Below are 18,084 nucleotides of genomic sequence, written 5' to 3'. Positions count from 1 at the left end.
GGGTGGGGGAAGGGGAGAGCAGAGTAGCCCACTGTGCTGATGCTTCTCCCTGTAAATCTGAGCGTATTTTGCATCTTGATAGTAAAAAAAAACCTCAGCTTTTCATCCAAGCCTCTTTCCCATCAGGAGATGGTCTCATAGAACTTAACAGTGCTGGATGTGCACTCGCAAGCATTTTTTTTTGTTGGTCAGCCGGGTGGGTGTCCGCCACATGCGGAAATTCACAGTCGCTTAAGAGTATCCAAGCCAAGCTGAGAATTCCCTGCATCCCACCTCCACATGGACATCCCAGAGATGGATTGTTGGAATGGAATGCGCTCTCTCTCTCTCCCAGGAGGGACGCTCCCTGCTTACCTAATTCCGGAAAGTATTAGGCGCAGGTTGGCAAGGGCCAAGGCTTGGGGACCCCAGAGTGTGCGTTGGGGGTAACTGCTGGAGTCTAACCAGCTAACACCGCATAGCCTGCCATTGATATCGCCGTCTGGCAAGCTTTCCTGCTGCTTGTCCAGCTAGGACCACCCTTCCGGTTAGGGCTTTGGCTTGCAGAGTTAACAGGAGCTGAGTGGAATGATCTTGGAGGGTGGGAGCTGAGGGGGTTGGGGGTGGAGGAGGGGGAATGGGAGGTGAAAGATGACCAACGTGCAATCAAAGAGGTACATTTCCGATACGTACCTTCAATGCAACAATAGCAAGGGTTATTACAGTATTATAAAAGATAGTCACTACACACACACACATCACTACACACACATCTTAGTCATTACCTGCAAAGCACCTTGAAATGTTTTGGAAATGATTGTCGAAACACAAGTCCTTCCTTTCACAATGAAGGGTTTCGAAAATCGACATGCTTTTTTTGTTAGTGTAAGGGAGAGAGAAACTACTATTCACGTCAGTCAGTCAGTCACTGTTATAGGCCTTAAGGTGAGGATTATCAGCTGTGTAAGGTTAGAAAAATGTTGTTTTGCACACAGAGGGTTTCAGAATGGGGGATGCTTTATCGCAAATAGCTTTCAAAGCCAAGTGCGCGAGAGTATTTAAAAGGAATTTGGACAAGCATTTGAGGAAGATAGTACAAAAGAATTCGGGGATAGAGGAGGGGCGTGGAATTAGAGTTGCTTATTCCCACAGCAGAGCTCTCACCAACCCAGAGAAGATGGATTGAGTCGGCCTCTTTGCTGTAAGCTTTCACAATGCAAACCGAGGCTCTATAGATCGCGGACGTTATCCTGAGAGGCTTGTTTCGCCGGTCGCAGTAAATTATGCAGCTGTTTCCCTCCCTGTCCGCTGTGGATGGCTTCCATCTGATTCAGTTGACATTTTGCCAACCGCAGAGAAGTCATTGGCAGTCACTTGCCAGTCAAATTGCCAACAGCAATGGCCTCGGTTGGTTTGATCTGGAGTTCAAAGAGATCGTATCCTTTGTCCCCATGGCTAATGGAGGGAATTCTCATGCACTGTGGGAAATGCTTCCCAGATACGAACCTTCAAAGCGGAGTTAGAAGCGGGGATGCAGGCTGAAAAATATGAGCCATCCCCAATAACCCTGGGGGGGGGAGGGTGGGGTGCGGGGGAGAGAGACTGCGAAAGATTTGAAACCAGCACAACCAACGAGAACTCCGAGATGACGCACCCTGCTAAACTTCTGGATTAATAAAATCCTTGCACTTGATATAGCACCTCGTCACGTCGTCGAGATGTCTCAAAGCGCTTGAGACAGAATGTAGTTTAAGGTGGATTGACCCCGTATTTTGTGGGCGAAATTTCTGTGATTCCTGCGTGATTGGAGTCCTTTGGAGCTGGTGTCAAGGTCAACGTAATTGGTCTCAGCTGAATGTAATTCCACTGTAAGCTCTTCCGAGGCGCTACCGGGGTGAAGACAACTGCATGTTGTTGTTGCTGTTGTTGTTGTTGTTGTTGCATTCACCCTTGTAATGTTTTTTGGGGGGAAATGAAGTGGGCCACTTTAAATCCGATTAATCAAACCTATCTTAGATTATGACAGGCGGGCAAGAAAATAACCGGTTCTATGCTAAGTATCAGCAGTATCTGTCATTCCACTATTATATATCAATAATAATCTTTTTATTTGATATGGGCCTTATCACGTCGTCGAGACGTCTCAAGGCGCTTCATAGAATGTACTGTAAAGCATAGTAACTGTGTATTTTGTGGGCAAAACAAGGCAGAAAGTTTTGCACGCAGCAATGTCCCACAGACAGCCATGGAGTGAGGGACCAATTTTATTTGGAGGATTTGTTGTCCAGGACACCAGGAAAAAGAAAGATCTTTAACATTCACCTGAACAGGGCAGACAGGACCTCAGTTTAACTTCTCCAAAGGTCAGGCCTTTGCCAATGCAACCCCCTCGCACCCAGCTTTGCTTTGGAGCATCAGCTTAGACTATATGATTCCAAGTTCCGACGTGGGGCTTAAACCCACAACCTTCTAAATAACTCAGAGGCGAGAGCACTACCAAATGAACCAGACTTTCACACGATTAATAATAATAATAATCTGTGTTAGATAAACCGCCTTTCACGTCAGGATGACATCTTGACAGGATTCTATCGGTGCGTTGGCTGAAAGCTCACTGTTTCAGTGCTCCCGAGGAGGACGGTTGAAGCAGGAAACGTTGATTCCTTCAAACACAGATTAGATAGTTTTCTCTTAGGAAATAACATTATGAATTTAGTACATAGGTAGTTTGGGACTTCTGTGCCAGCGATCCCCAGGAATGTGGAAGGCGAACGAGATGGACCTTGGTCTTTTATTCGCCTAGTATTTCTTATGGAAGCGTTCGAAGGTAACCTTTGCCACTCTTGTGTTTTGCTATTCTAGCTACTTTCTACTAAGCAAAGGGGCGACTGGCCTGCTCTCTGTATGCTCAGGCCCAAGACCAGGGATGGAAACCCGCCCTGCGTCGGCCTGGCTTCTGCTCCTGAGCCTCATTGCTGACTGCCTGAAGCTGGCTCAACCTCGGGATTTCACAGTGAAAGACATCATCTACCTCCACCCTTCAAGTAAGAGATAAGGTTTTTTTTTCCTTCTTCTGTCGCCTCAGGAGACTCACGCCAACAATTGCCCAGAAATTGTTTTTCTGCAACTCAGACCTTTAATGCAAAGCCCTGGGTGGGCAGGGGAGTGGGAGGTGGGGGGTTTTGAGGGGGTGGAGAATTTCCCCTGGATCTCACCCATCTGCTAACCCCCATATCAAAGTGTCTGCTCCCTCTGCTCAGCGGGCTCCAGCCTGCCCCACTATCGGCGGTCGGGCGTTCAGCCTCTCTGCCCCCCCAACCTTTTGGAAACCCATCTCACATTCCCTTCGCCTCACTCCCTCCCTTGCCTTCTTCAAGGCCCGTCTCAAAATCATCCTCTTCGACCTCGTCGTCTATCACCCTCCTAACCCCTCGCCTCTCCGCCCTCCACCCCTCCTGATCCCGACTCGTTAGGGCTTTGGCTTGCAGGGTTAACAGGAGCTGAGTGGGATGATTCCTTGCCCCCAAGTGACCAGTTGTCTGCCCTTTTAGTTTTAATGTATTCCACATGAATTTAACATATGTCTATTCACATTAAATCTCGTTATCATGTCCTAGTTATTTCCTTTGTCATTATCAGACATGGGATCAGTTAAAATAATACAATAGACTGCTTTCAAAGAGAAGGCTCTCAGCTCTCTCTTATTGAGTCTTTCCTTTCCTCCCCTCTTGATGATCATTCTGTCTTGTACCTTGGTGTAATCTCTTGGACCTCTCAGAGAGCAGCGCTCCGAGATGCTATCCTGCGTTAAAAGTGCCTTTAATACAAGTTGCTGTTGTTATACAAAAGAACCTTATACGATATGTTGCACCTTAAAGATTTCTTTGGCTTTTCGAAGAAAATAATTGATAGTCCGATTGCTCAAAAAATGCTTTATAGAGGCAATGCACCCAGTATATGAGGGGTTATGCTGTGCTTGTTTGCTGGTTAATCTTACAGTGATGATGGTAAAAATATTCAGATGAGACTGAGGTCCCATCTGTCAGTAAAGATCCTGTGGTATTATTACGAAAGGAGAAGGGAGGTTCTCCCAGTGTCTTGGCCAACAATCCCCCCTCGATCAGAAATTGGTCCTTCATGTTTTTTTTCTTTTACCCAAACAGTTATTCAGACGTCTAAATCCCGCACCACAAATGGTGACGGAAACAGAATCCACCAGAGCTTTCAAAAGAGAAACCTTTCAAAAGGTTAACATATGAGTGACTTTGGGGAAAAGCAGAGTAGAGGGTCTACATGGATAGACCTTTCAGATAACCAGTGCAGGCACGATAGGCCGAATGGCCTCCTTCTGTGCTGAAATATTCTGTGATTCCGTGACTTCATGGCTGTAAGTGGGACATTGCTGGGCTAAACTATCTTGACCTACACAGTTACAAATTTGCTAACAATTACCTGTGAAGCACTTTGAGACGTTTCAACGCCATCGCCTACAAGTACGCAGTCACTCCACTTTCCTGAAAAAGCCTGTGAAGCGCTTTGAGACATTCTTGATGTCATTGGCGCTATGTCAAAAGCAAAGATTATTATTATTGCTAAAGTAAACCTCACATAAGTCGTATCAGTCGTATCATACATTTAATATGACTTATGCAAAGTATGAGTTATGTCAAACTTGCAGAGACTATAAACTCAGGGCTTGGGCAGGTGTATGACTTAGGCCATTATACGATTTATACGGATCAGTCAGCTAATGCGAGTTTTAATGCTATACAAATGTCATCTTGTTGTTGTTGTTTTACTGTATTATTATCGGCACTATATCAAATGCTAGGATTATTATTCTTTACATTAGCACCTGACGGTAGGTGCTAATTTACTGAGTTGCAAGCTCATTAGGGAGTTCTAATAATATAATAAAAATAATAAAGGGGTCACTCAGTGTGATACGCGCTGTGCTGCTGTATTTCGCCCACAAAATGTACAGTGGGTTCAGTAAATTCCGTGAATTTGCAGTAAGTTCTGTGAAACGCTTTGAGACGTCTTGAAGATGCGATAAGGCGCTGTGTCAAATGCAAGGATCATTAGGTATCAGAGAGACTCGCTGTGCAGTTTGCCTGCGTATCATAGACTCTTCAGGGGAGCCTTCTGCTTCTGAAAACCTAGTCTGGGGAGCCCATTAATCTCTGTGACTGGGAGCCAGATGATACTCTCCAGCACAGCTGCACAAGCAACTGTGTGAAGTGCTACAGTACCACAGAATGCTTTGAAGTCCTGATGAAGAAAATTCCATGCTATCTCCGAGGAACCCCTAACGTTCCCTTATGTCACATCAGACATGGAATCAGTTCACTTAATACAACAGACTGCTTTCAAAGAGCAAACCCTGAGCTTCTCTTTCACTGAATATTTCCTCTCTTTTTTCCCCCTCCTCCCCCACGTCGATTTCCATGTTGATCATTGCTTCCTGTACGGTTGTGCAATTGTCTTTCATTGAAGGCTATTTGCTTTGGGCCTCGGGGCAAGCGGCTGAATTGAGCCCAGAAGTTGTGCAGAAATTCGGAACAATTATGTTACCCGTTCAATTGCTGCAAGATGGTCGAAACGTACCAAAGGGCCCCACGATTGCATCTAGTCTTAGTCATTTTCACATCTCACAGATTTCTAAGAAAGTTCTTAAGAAAGTTCTTAAAGTCCTCCATAACGGAGACAGTTTCTCTGCAGTACGAGAGAGCTTATGATAATAATCCTTGTATTTCATGTACCACCTTATCACGTCGTTGAGACGTCTCAATGCGCATCAAAGATTATATTGTAAAGTGGATTGACTGTATATTTTGTGGGCGAAATCCAGTCGTGGATTGAGTGACCAAATTTTTTTAGGGATTATTACCCCCGGAGAGCGATCTGCCAATCGACTAACAAGCGGGTTCCTACTTACTGCGAGGTAAAGAGAGGCGTGTAGAGTAAGGAAACTTGCCTAAGGGTTTCTCCAAACCCTGATCCTCTCGTGAGCTCGGCAAGCGTGATAACCACTATGCTACGGGGATCATGCATGAGGGAGAAGGTAATAAAGTGGTATTGGCGAAGGGAATAACAAGGGTTGGCGCTTGTGTGCGGTATGAACACTGGCATGGATTAGTTGACCTGCTGATTTTTTCTAGTTCTGTGTGAATGAACCTTTCATGGACTTTACAGGCTAAAGATTAGGTGAAATTTTGCTGATAAATACCCTGTCTGTAGAGAGCTTCGGAAACTAGACAAATTCCAGGTTCCTTTGTAATGTTCTCAGCTGGGACCGTGCAAAGGAGAGGAAAAAAAGCACGTTTTATTTGTTTACTTCGTTAAGTGCATTTAGCATATAGCAATGTAATCATATTTATAATGCGTAGGTCCCAGACAGACCTTAAGGATCCCACAACTCTATTCAAAAAGAGAAGGGAGTTTCTCTCGGTGTCCTGACCGACAATCCTCCAGATGAAATTGGATTATTCACTTCACCGCTGTTTGTGGGACATTGCCATGCGCAAATTGACTGCCGCATTCATAATAATAATAATAACCTAATAATAATAATCCTCGCATTCGATATAGCGCCCTATCACGTCTTCGAGACGTCTCAAAGCGCTTCGCAGAATACACTGTAAAGTGTAAAGTGTATGTATAAAGTGTGACAAAATACTGCATTCTTCAGTAAATCCTGTGAAGTGCATTGAGATGTTTCAACAACATGATAAGAAAATAAGAATTGTTGGACAAAAGAAGACCAAAGTCCATCCAGTTCACCTTCCACTATCCTGGCAGTCGCCTGCACAATGTCCTGCCTCAAACTACATACTGTATTCTGAGATATTATTTCCTGAAAGAAATCTATCTAATTTGCTTTTGACAGAATCAACGCCTTAATACTAATAATAATTATCCCTGCCTTTGCTATAGCGCCTTATCACGTCTTCGAGACGACTCTAAGCGCGGCAGCCATTTGCGCACAGCAGCGTCCCCGCAAACAGTCGTGGATTGAGTGACTAAATTATTATTTTTTAGGCACTGAAGTGATGTACATTATCCAAATAAATCACAGCACAGCGAATAACTTTATTTTCCTTTGCGCTTGCTATGCACCCGGTCAGACAGCATGTATGAAAGCACCAGCCTGACAGTATTGTACTTTATAAAGCGAGACCCGTGTTACCATAAGTCTGTCTCTGTATTAAGTAAAGTCTAAGCTGGCTGATCCCTCTGCCTTTCAGTGTGTACGACAGCTGCAGTTCTGAGGAAAGACTCACACAATAGCAAAGTAAGTAAACACTGTGTTGAGCAAAGCAGCTGATGGTGAAAGTTAAGCCAAGCCTGATCGAATCAAAGTGTTGGCAATGGGAGATCTGAGACCTAACGTCAGTAAAAAAAACTATGTATGACTGCTCGCTGAGAGTTACATTGAGTGCCTCTTGATCACTGAATATCCCCGGTAAATTTCAAAATACGCGCAGATCCCATCGCAATTTACAGCACAGAAAGAGGCCATTTCGGCCCGTTGTGTCTGTGCCAGCTCTTTAAAAGAGCGATCCATTCAGCTCCCTTAACCAGCTTAAATAAAAATAATCCTTGCATTTGATATAGCGCCTTATCACGTCATTGAGACGTCTGAAAGCCCTTCAAAGAATATATTGTAAAGGGAATTGACTGTATTTTGTGGGCGAAACCCCTGTATCCCTACACATTACTTCTTTTTAGATATCTATCTAAAATAGTCGTAATCCTTGCATTGAATAATAACACCTTTCACATCAGGAGGACATCTCAAAGCTCTTCTCAGAATGTAGCGACTGTGTATCTTGAAGGGGAACATGGCATCTAGGGGGAATCATTGTGCCAGGACAGCGGGAGAAACTATTCTTTCTGACATCCAACTGGACACGCTGAAAGAATCTCGGTTTATTGTTCTTGTCTGAAGGATGGCAACTCCACCACTGTAGTGCTATCTCTCGGCTCTCCACAATACTGCAGCTTCAGCCGAGACTGTGTGAGTTGAAAGTCCCAACATGGGGCTTGAACCCACAACCTTCTAACTTGTAAGCAAGAGGTGCTTCCAACATCAACAACAACAACAACTTGAATTTATATAGCGCCCTTCAAGCCAGACGGTGTCTCGGAGTCCTTAACCAGGCTGGGTGTCTCGACTAAGGAACCCAGGAGGGCATTCTATGTCCTAGCAACCCTCTGTGTGTGTAAAAAAAAATCCTTCTAATCTCCTACTTTGCTCTCTGCTAATTATCTTGAATTGATGCCCTCTAGTCATTGACTCAACGACCAGAGGAAATAATTTCTTCCTATACAGTATCAAAACCCTCTCATTATGTTAAAGGCCTCTATTAGGTCTCCCCTCATTATTGTTACCATCTAACAATTTCAACACTGTCATTCTTCGATTATGCTGAACATAAAACTACACAGAATGATAAATATGGATATATTTATATTTCGTATGAGACATTAAAACCCGGCCCCATCTGTGTTAAAGATCCCATGGCACTATTCGAAAAGAGAAGGGAGTTTCTATTCCTGGCCTGACCAACAAATCCTAAGTAAAATTGATTGTTCACTTCATAGCCGTTTGTCAGACATTGCTGTGCGCAAATTGGCTGCCAAGTTTATCTACAAAATACACAGAATGTCCTGTGGAGCACTTTGAGACATCCTCCTGTTGTGAAAGGCCCTGTACCAAATGCAAGGAATGCTATTAAGATTAGGTGGAAATTCAGGCCGCAGGGGAAGCCTAATAAAGCTCTTCTAATAGGTACACTGTGGAGTCCTGTAGTGTAGTGATTAGAGCACTCGCCTCACAAGAGTCAGGACCTGGGTTCGATTTCTGGGCAGGGCAAGCCCTTAGGGAAGTTTACTTACTTCACACGCCTCTGCTTACTCAGCAGTAAGTAGGAACCCAGTTGTTAGTCAATGGGCGGATTGCTTTTTCGGGGGTAATAATAATCCCTTCCAAAAAGAATAATAACAATACTAATTTGGTCACTCAATCCACGACTGTGTGTGGGACACTGCTGTGCGCAATCGGCTGCTGCATTTCACCCACAAAATATACAGTCAATTCACTTCACAGTGTAGTCTGTGAGGCACTTTGAGATGCTATATCGAATGCAATTATTACTATTATTATTACATTTGTAATAAGCGCAACAGTTTGGTACAAAAAGACTCGGCCTGTTTACCTTCTGCTTCTGCCAGCAGCACTGATGTCATGCACGATACATGATGATTTCTAAGCCATTGAGTTTTGTTGTTGTAGTCAGGTTGATAATGATTGATAGTGTTAAGGTAACCCCTTTGGTAATCATTATTACTTTGGGATAAATCATCCGCCTTCTCAGATGGGATTGCAAGCAAAAAAAAACAAATGGCAAATAACCATTAACCATGACATCACCCCTTTTGGTGGAGCCTTTATAGATATGTTGGGCAACGCTGAGATTAATCACTGGAGAAAGAACACGCTAGGCTAGGTTTCAAAGGGTGACAATTTACTGTGAATTGTTACAGGCTTAAAACCAGAGGTTTAGTAATGCCGCCATGTTAATCTACTACCATTATTAGGGTTCTTTATTTGAACCTTGATGTTGACTTAAAAGTGTTCTGCTGCACTTGCTGGATAGATGTCGTTGCCGTTTTCTCTCACGCAAGACAATTTGAGGACCTGTACCGTATAACGCCACTGGTTTTGAGGACATCTGACTGATGAATCTCCTGGATGTTTTTTAGTGCATTTTTTTTGAACACTTTTAACCATCTTTGTTATGGTGATAATTATACTCTCTGCGTTTGATATAGCGCCTTATCACGTCGTCGAAACGTCTCAAAGCACTTTGCAGGAAGTTCTGCAGTATGTTTGGTGGGCAAACATGGCAGCCAATTTGCACTCAGTAACGGCCGACACACAGCGATAGAGTGGGTGACCAATTTTATTGGATTGTATATACAGACACAAATACATATTTTTACATACAAAACACACAGTCGCTCCACTTTACAGTAAAAGCTTTGAGGCGTCCTCTCGACGTAAAGGCACCCAATCAAAAAACATTTCAGAGCATCTAAAATTCGGCAAGTTGTTAAATGCCGCCTTTATTTTGAGCCAGTATTCTGCCAATTTATTTTAAGAACAACGGAAAGTTCAAGGTTAAGAGTGAACTCGATAATTTGCCAAGTTCTGGTCGCTTTCAACTGCTATATAAATGGAGTAAATCTAGACCCAGGTGGAATTTCTCTCCACTTGTCTGCAATCTTCCAGTGTTACTGAGCTCATAGACAAAGGGAGTTCAGAGATTTGCTCAGTTGCTGGAGTATTGCCGGTGGGAACCTGAAAATGTGGGTCTCTATTGTTTATACTCGCTTCAAATTATCTTCTTGTGCAGTTGGAGGTCAGGTTAGATTTATCTACATTGACAAGAAACGATTTATGTTACTTAGTAAAGGTATACACAATTGTGCAGTATGAAAAACTATTAGGGAGCAACATTTAAGAGATATGGGATCCATGGAGCAGTCCCTATTGTTTGCCTACGCTAATACTAGACTTTACGATAAACCTTGTGAAGCGCTGGGAGATGTCGTCATGACCAAAGGAATTGGATGGGGAGGAAGAGTATTCAAGATGTACAGGTTACGAGCAGAGAATTGGGATAAGGATGTTGAAGGAGTAAATGTCTACATGACATTTTTTTGCCAAATCATTGCAAGGGTTGATCACACGATTGACACATTTACACTTGGCTTAACAATTTTAAATAATAATCCTTGAATTTGGTATAATGCTTTTCCTGTCACCAGGACATCCTAAAGTGCTTCACAGGATATATTGCAAGGTGCAGTGACTGTGTATTTTGGGGGGGCAAATGATGCAGCCAATTTGCACGCAGCAATGTCCCACAAACAGCCGTGAAGTGAATGACGAATTTTATTTGGCCGATTATTGGCCAGTACACCGGGATAAACTCTTCTCTTTTCGAATAGTGATCATTAAAGTCCATCTGAATAGGCAGACCGGACCTCAGTTTAACATCTCATCCAAAGGACATCATCTTCTAGGAACTGAATTGAAGTCTTAGCTTAGATGATGTGATTTCAAGTCCCGGTGTGGGTCTTGAACCCACAACCTTCTAACTCAGAGGTGTAAGTGCTACCACTGAGTCAGGCTGACATACATCTGTATTGTACATTTCCATGGTATCTGGAGAGGTAACTGGTTCAACAGAGTCAGAGAGATCTCAGCCAAATCTACAATTGAGTGCTGTTATGATGAATGAGAGACAGGCTGCATTTCTTTGTTGGTGAATAGTAGATCCATCTTTCACCATGGAGCACAGTTAATAACAATGTTGGAAATGAGTAATTGCCTGACTCAGATGACAGGACCTGTCAGATCAATATCCTGTCCATTAGGTGAGTTCTTGGCTCAACCACTGCAAGAGGCAGAAGTTGATCTGTAAATTCCATCAGAACAGCACATTAAAAACCATGTGCATTTCTTTCCAATGATGAATTAGAAACATCTTTTGCTGACTCCTGACGCCGCCTTGGTTTTGAAAGAAAATTTCCAAGTGCAATAACGAGCAATTAGTTATCTCTGCAAATACTCCAAATACCTTTTCAGGGTGGCATTTCCACACTGCGTTTCTGTGGCGAAAAATATCTTTGCTCTGGAGAGGATTTCTATTAACGCATTGTCCTGATTCATTCCATCGTGAGGGTTGGTCACGCGATTCACACATTTACACTTGGCTTAACATTACCAATTTGGAGTCATTGGGACCTGGAGGCAATATATATGTAAAGAAATGAACACGCTCACCTGATTTCACCCTCCCTAGCCTTGGGGTCAATAGAGTCTGCTCATGCAGCTCCAACTGAGACCAGCAAACTGATTCGAGCCAACGAGTTTCTGGGCTGTAAACTGCAGCTCTCTCCATTACACCAACGGGATGTCCTGTAATCATTTTTGCAATGGAACCACAGCCACCGTATCTTCTCTTTAGCTTTCTCTTGTCACACTGTACTTCGCCTCCGTTTTTAGTTACAAATTAGCTGCCAAGTGTAGTAAAATAAATAATAATAACAACACCAATCCTTGCATTTAATAGAACTCCTTATCACGTCATCACAATGTCTCAAACCGCTTCACAGGATATACTGTCAAGTGCAGGGGCTGCGTATTTTGTGGGCAAAATGCAGCAGCCAATTGCTCACAGCAGTGTCCCACAAACAGTCGTGGAGTGAGTGACCAATTTTAGTTGAGGGATTTGTTGGCCAGGATGCCGAGAGAGAGAGAAAGAGAGAGAGAGAGAGAGAAAAACTCCCTTCTCTTTTTCGAGTAGTGCTATGGGATCTTTAACATCCACCTGAACAGGCAGACGAGACCTCGGTTTAACATCTCATCCAAAGGACGAAGTTTGGGTCAGAGAAAAGTAATAATACGCAAAAAAGTAACGGGAAAGCGTTTGCAGCAGCGAAAGGTTTATTCTTCTCTGTTCCTTCACAGCAACACCCTATCCCGGTGGCTTCAAGTGTTTTACTTGCGAAAAAGCGCCTGACAATTATGAGTGTAACCGCTGGGCTCCGGATATCTACTGTCCAAAAGGTATGTCGGATTACAGGAAACTGACTTCAAAGTTGAGACTTAATGCAACAGAGTGCTGAAGCTCTGGCTGCTCTACGTAGAGTAAATCTGGACCCGTGCAGAACCCTCTTACTGGTGCAGAGCGAAATGACACACTTTGCTTAAAGAAATGAAAGACATTTCTTTAAGCAAACACTCGAGGGCCGGAAAACTTTTCGAATGAACCCATGGGAACATTTGTCCATCATCTGCTGCTGGTTTCGAAACAGTTGTTTACCGTCCCAATGCAATTTGGTACCTCGGAAAACCCTGTGCTCTGGAGTCCTGTAGTTCAGTGGTTAGGGCGTTCGCTTCGCAAGCGAGAGGATTTGGGTTCGATTCCCAGGGCAGGGCAAAACATTAGGCAAGTTTCCTTACTCCACACGTCTCTGTTTGCCGAGCAGTAAACTGCAACCGGGTTATTAGCCGATAGGCGGATTGATTTTCTGGGGGTAATAATCCCTTGAATTAAAAAAAAATTTGGTCTCTGAATCCATCCGTGACTGTTTGTGGGACACTGCTGTGCGCAGTTGGCTGCCGCGTTTCACCCACAAAATACACAATCAATTCACTTTACGGTATATTCTGTGCAGCGCTTTCAGACGAATCAACGATGTGATAAGGTGCTATGTCAAATGCAAGGATTATTATTATTATTTGGTACCCAGGAAACACTGATGGATTCCTCCCTGATTAGCTACTCACAAGTAGGTTGGTGTGCTAACGGTTAAACCTTAAACTTTCTTCCCCCCCCCACCCCCAAACTCCCTCCCTCACCTTTTGAGAGGCATTCACACCTCACCTCACATCACCATAAACAGGTGCTGGCACATCCTCTCTTGCAGGATGGTAAGTCTTCATTTGACTGCCCAGGAATGTGACCATTCACTGCAGGGAAATTAAAACCGATAATTCACAGCAGTTGAATTGCTCCTTAACAGTCCGATCTGTGACATGAATTCTTCAGAGGGCGTTTTGAAAGCCTTCAAACAAAAGCCCGCGTGGAGCAAATGGAATGCCACGTCTGAACTTTGCTTGGCAGGTCATGTTTTTATCATCGTGGGTGATTCAGTCATTGTTGGGTATCTGTTCTTCAACATCAAGATCCGATGAGCATAAAACAACTGCGTTCATGCCCCGGGACAATGGCACACGGCCCAGAATGACACAATTAAATTAGCCGAAAAACAGCAAGACGAGTTCAAGATGTTGCAGAGCAATTTCGGGAAGAGTTTCTTAACGGAGGGCAGTGAACAGCTGGAATGGGTTTACCACCACCAACGACAACAGCAACTTTTATTTATATAACACCCCCCCCCGCCCACCCCACACAGAGTAGCGTCCCAGAGCGCTTGACAGTGGCGGAGCATGATGCCGAGGACGAGAGAGGTGACCGTAAGCACAGTCGAAGAGGAAGGTCCTCAAGTGCAACACATGAAGATGGGCAAGGAGGGGGCGAGGCGGAAGCATTGAGGGAGAGAGTTCCAGAGTTTCTTGGCGTAGTGGCTGAAACTGTGGCCGCCGATGGATATGTACCAGGAAGCGCTGTGTATTGGAGTAGCAGCTTAGATTATTCGCGATCAAAGTTCTGATGTGGGGTTTGAAACCACAGCCCTCTGACTTAGAGACGAGAGTGCTACCAACAGAGCCAAGGCAATGAGCCAGGCAGCAGCCTTTGCTGTACCCAGATGGGTGCCTTGCTTGTGGAGCCATTTGTTGTAATTCCTCAATTGATCCATCGAGTGAATAATAGCTCTCCTTTACTCCATCAAGGTGTCTCATTATAACGCACTAAATGTTTGGCACACAAGGACCATGTTGTAATAAAGTGGACCTACTTGTGCCAGCAAGAGCACTTTAAGCAATAAAAATAAATTGCACTGCTATATGCAATTGGCTGCTGTGTTTTGGCCACAAAATATAGAGTCAATCCACTTTACAGTATATTCTGTGAAGCGTTTTGAGACGTTTCAACAATGCACTCAGATGATATAATTATCACCAGGGATGATTGAGACGTTATACTCCTTGCATTTGATACAGCCCTTTATCACATCGTTGGGACGTCTCAAAGCGCTTTACGGAACATATTGTAAAGTGGATTGACTGTATGTTTTGTGGGTGAAACGTGGCAGCCATTCGCATATGACAGTGTCCCACAAACAGTCGTGGATTGAGTGACCACATTTTTTTTCGGAGAGATTATTTTATCCCCGGAAAGCGACCTGCCAATCGACTAACAACCAGCTTGCTACTCGCTGTTAGGTAAACAGGAGCATGTGGAGAAAGAACATTTGCCTAAGGTTTCGCCCCACCCGGGAATCGAACCCAGGTGCTCTCGCTTGCGAGTCCAGCGTGCAAACCACCACACTACGGGACTCCATGTTGAATTTTTCCTTTTTTCACTCTTTGGCATGCGTTTTGGTAACGGAAACTCATTTAGATGAAAATCTTTGTTGCAGCCCTCTGCTCAGAATGGCTACTCACTTGGAGTCTAATTGTACCATGTAATGGGTTAACTTGACAACACAGAACCCATTGATGTTTCATGTCTCCATTAGAGACTTAACATCATTCATGCTGTGCTTTTTAATGAGGACGACGGTTGCATTCTGAAAGTGAGACAACGAGCATCTCTGGTTTAACATGAGAAGGCAATACATTGTTGCGTGCAAATTGGCTGCCGCGTTCACCTACAAAGTACAGTCACTACTCTTTACAGTCAAGCGCTTTGAGACGTCTCGATGATGTGATAAGGCGCTGTATCAAATGCGAGGATTATTAACGTCATGGAGTCCTGTAGCTCAGTGTTTGAGCGCTCGCTTAGCAAGCGAGAGACCTGGGCTTGATTCCTGGCAGGACGAAACCTTGGGAAAGTTTCCTTCCTCCACACGCCTGATAATAATCCCTCACGAAAAAAACCAGAATAATAATTTGGTCGCTCAATCCACGACTGTTTGTGGGACGCTGATGTGCGCAATTGGCTGTCGCGTTTCGCCCACAAGTATACAGTCAATTCACTTTACAGTCTATTCTGTGAAGCGCTTTGAGACGTCGAGAAGACTTGAAAAGCGCTATATCAAATGCAAGGATTATTATTATGATGATGATGATGAGAGTCAATAGCCCTTCTGCTAATCCTTTCCCCCCTTCCTTTCTATGTAGAAACAAGGTACTGTTACACAAGGCACAAGATGAACGATAACGGTGACAGTGTGTTGGTCACAAAGCGTTGTGTGCCATTGGAGAAGTGTCTGTTTGTGGGTTGCACAGGACCTGATTATGAAGGAAACAAGGTGAGGGAGGGGAAGCGTCAATAGCTGCCTTAATAGTTGACGTGACTGGGAGGCGAAACAATACGTTGATCTGTGCTGCGATAATTCATAGCGTCATAGAATTGTTCAGCACAGAAGGAGGCCAGTCATCCCATCGTGCCTGTGCCGGCTGATTGGAATCAGTCTCCCCTGCTTCTTTCGCCATACCCCTGCAAATTAATCCATTGCAGTCCAAGTCCGTCTTTGATTAACTACTGCTTTTGTTGTCAGCATTTCCCCCACTTATCTCCCCTACCCTCCTTGGCTTCACCCAAAGCCTGGAATACCTCCCAATGTTATGGCAAAAACACAATGTTAGAGATACTCGACTAACTCACTGACCCATCTCAACCGTTTCTGGAGCCAGGAGGGTCCGCAGTATTCCAGGGCACTGCTGATGACAGCACAGCCCAGACTGGCTCATTGGCAGGACTTCGAAAGGCAGACCAGTCACTGGGAGGGCAGGGAATCATCCCACTCAGCTCCTAATGGGTAGAGTGCAAGCCACAATCCCTAATGGTCATAGCTGGACAAGCAGCGAGAAAGCTTGAGTGACAGCGACATCTATGGTAAGCTATGGGGTTTTAGCTGGTTAGACTCCAGCAGTTACCCCAGCGCACACTCTGGGGTCCCCCCAAGCCAAGGAGGATGGCTGAAAGCTTGATCAAAGAGGAGGGTTTGAGACGCAGCTTGAAGGAGGCAAGGGAAGGGGGTGAGGCGAAGGGAATGTGGAATGGAGATCCAAAGGGTGGGGGAGGAGAGGCTGAAGGCCCAACCGCCGATGGTGGGGGGGGTAGTTGGGGGGGGGCTGGGCGGGGGACGTGGAGCAGGCCACAGCCTGCTGAGCGGATGGAGTGTGCAGGTTGATTATGGGGTCGGCAGGATGGAGGGAAGAGAAAGAATACAGTAGTGTTTAATGGAGTTCAATTGACATCTCTTTCAGGTTTGCACTTCGTGTTGTGAAGGGCCAATCTGTAACCTCCCGTTACCCAGAAACACTTCGGAGGCAATATTCACAACGACATCTCCCATAAATCGAACAGTTCGACACTTGCACAGCTTGGCGATGACTTTAACGTGTATGATCATCCTGACATTGCTCAGCGTATAGCCGGCCACTGTACAGTTGACTTGTACAGTTTCCCCATATATATAATATTTATTTTTGTACAATACATTTACGACAGCGAAATCGTCTTATTCTATTGCTGTAAAGAAAGGTCGAGAAGTCTCTTATTTTCACGTTCGTTGGAAATGTTGATTAAAAACTATGTTTTTTGTTCTGTTGAAAATAACGTGTTCGATTTTACGACTTTCGAAGCAGTTTGCACGGGTTATGAAAGTTTGAAAGCGGCAATTGATGCAAGTCCTGTATTTGCGGGTTATTTATTTCTTATTGTGTTTGCGTTCAGCTGAGTGAGCGAACGGTTTAATTAATGTGGCGAGGGAGGACCGCTTGGCATTCAACACTGATATTGGGTTGAACCTCACCTACGTACCCTCCGTATTGATCTGTGCGAAAGAAATCAATGGAAAGAAAAATTCCAGCCTGAAGGAGAGCGAGTTCATCGAAAGTTCACAAACCGTCAGCTCAAACATTGACAGCCAAAAAGTTTTAAACCAAACCTTCGAGACTTCCCCGTAAAGGTTCTGCAGTTGCAGCATGATCCAATGGAACTCTTGGGCTGAATGCCTCATGTCACGGAGTCCTGTAACTTGGTGGTTAGAGCACTCGTCTCGCAACTGAGAGGACCTGGGTTCGATTCCTGGGCAGGGAGAAACCTCAGGCCACTTTCCTTACTCCACACGCCTCTGTTTACCCAGCAGTAAGTAGGGTTTGTCACCCTGAAATCCACTTTCCGGGGTAATAATGCCTTCAAAAATTAAATAAATAAATAATAGTAACAATTGGGGCACTCAGAAAGTTATACAGACAATTCACTTTACAGTATATTCTGTGAAGCTCTTTGAGACATCTTAACAACGTGAAAAGGCATATATCAAACACAAGAATATTATTATTATTAATGCTTTAAGGTTGGTATTTTGGAAAGATGAGTTCAATAGGCCTTCTTCATCTAAATAAACCCTTCTGCTCTTTTACTGGTTGCCAAAACCATCCCAATCTCT

General features: G+C 44.3%; 1 protein-coding gene across 2 annotated transcripts in view; it reads left to right on the top strand.

Annotated features, from left to right (window-relative positions):
• Positions 1-17,558, top strand: part of lypd6 (LY6/PLAUR domain containing 6) — a 37,791-nt gene extending 20,233 nt beyond the window's left edge. The window contains exons 4-7 of one of the 2 annotated variants that reach the window (XM_007896342.2): positions 2,842-3,023; positions 12,524-12,622; positions 15,806-15,936; positions 16,898-17,558. In XM_007896342.2, the coding sequence (XP_007894533.1) occupies positions 2,906-3,023; positions 12,524-12,622; positions 15,806-15,936; positions 16,898-17,065 (516 nt within the window). In that variant the 5' untranslated portion in view covers positions 2,842-2,905 and the 3' untranslated portion in view covers positions 17,066-17,558. 2 annotated transcript variants of the gene reach the window in all.
• The last annotated feature ends 526 nt before the right edge of the window (positions 17,559-18,084 follow it).

The sequence above is a fragment of the Callorhinchus milii genome, unplaced genomic scaffold, assembly GCF_018977255.1.
Source record: "Callorhinchus milii isolate IMCB2004 unplaced genomic scaffold, IMCB_Cmil_1.0 Scaffold6, whole genome shotgun sequence".
NCBI classification, from domain to species: Eukaryota; Metazoa; Chordata; class Chondrichthyes; order Chimaeriformes; family Callorhinchidae; genus Callorhinchus; species Callorhinchus milii.
Note: the sequence above shows the minus strand (reverse complement) of the source record. Positions and strands in the feature narration are given on the sequence as shown.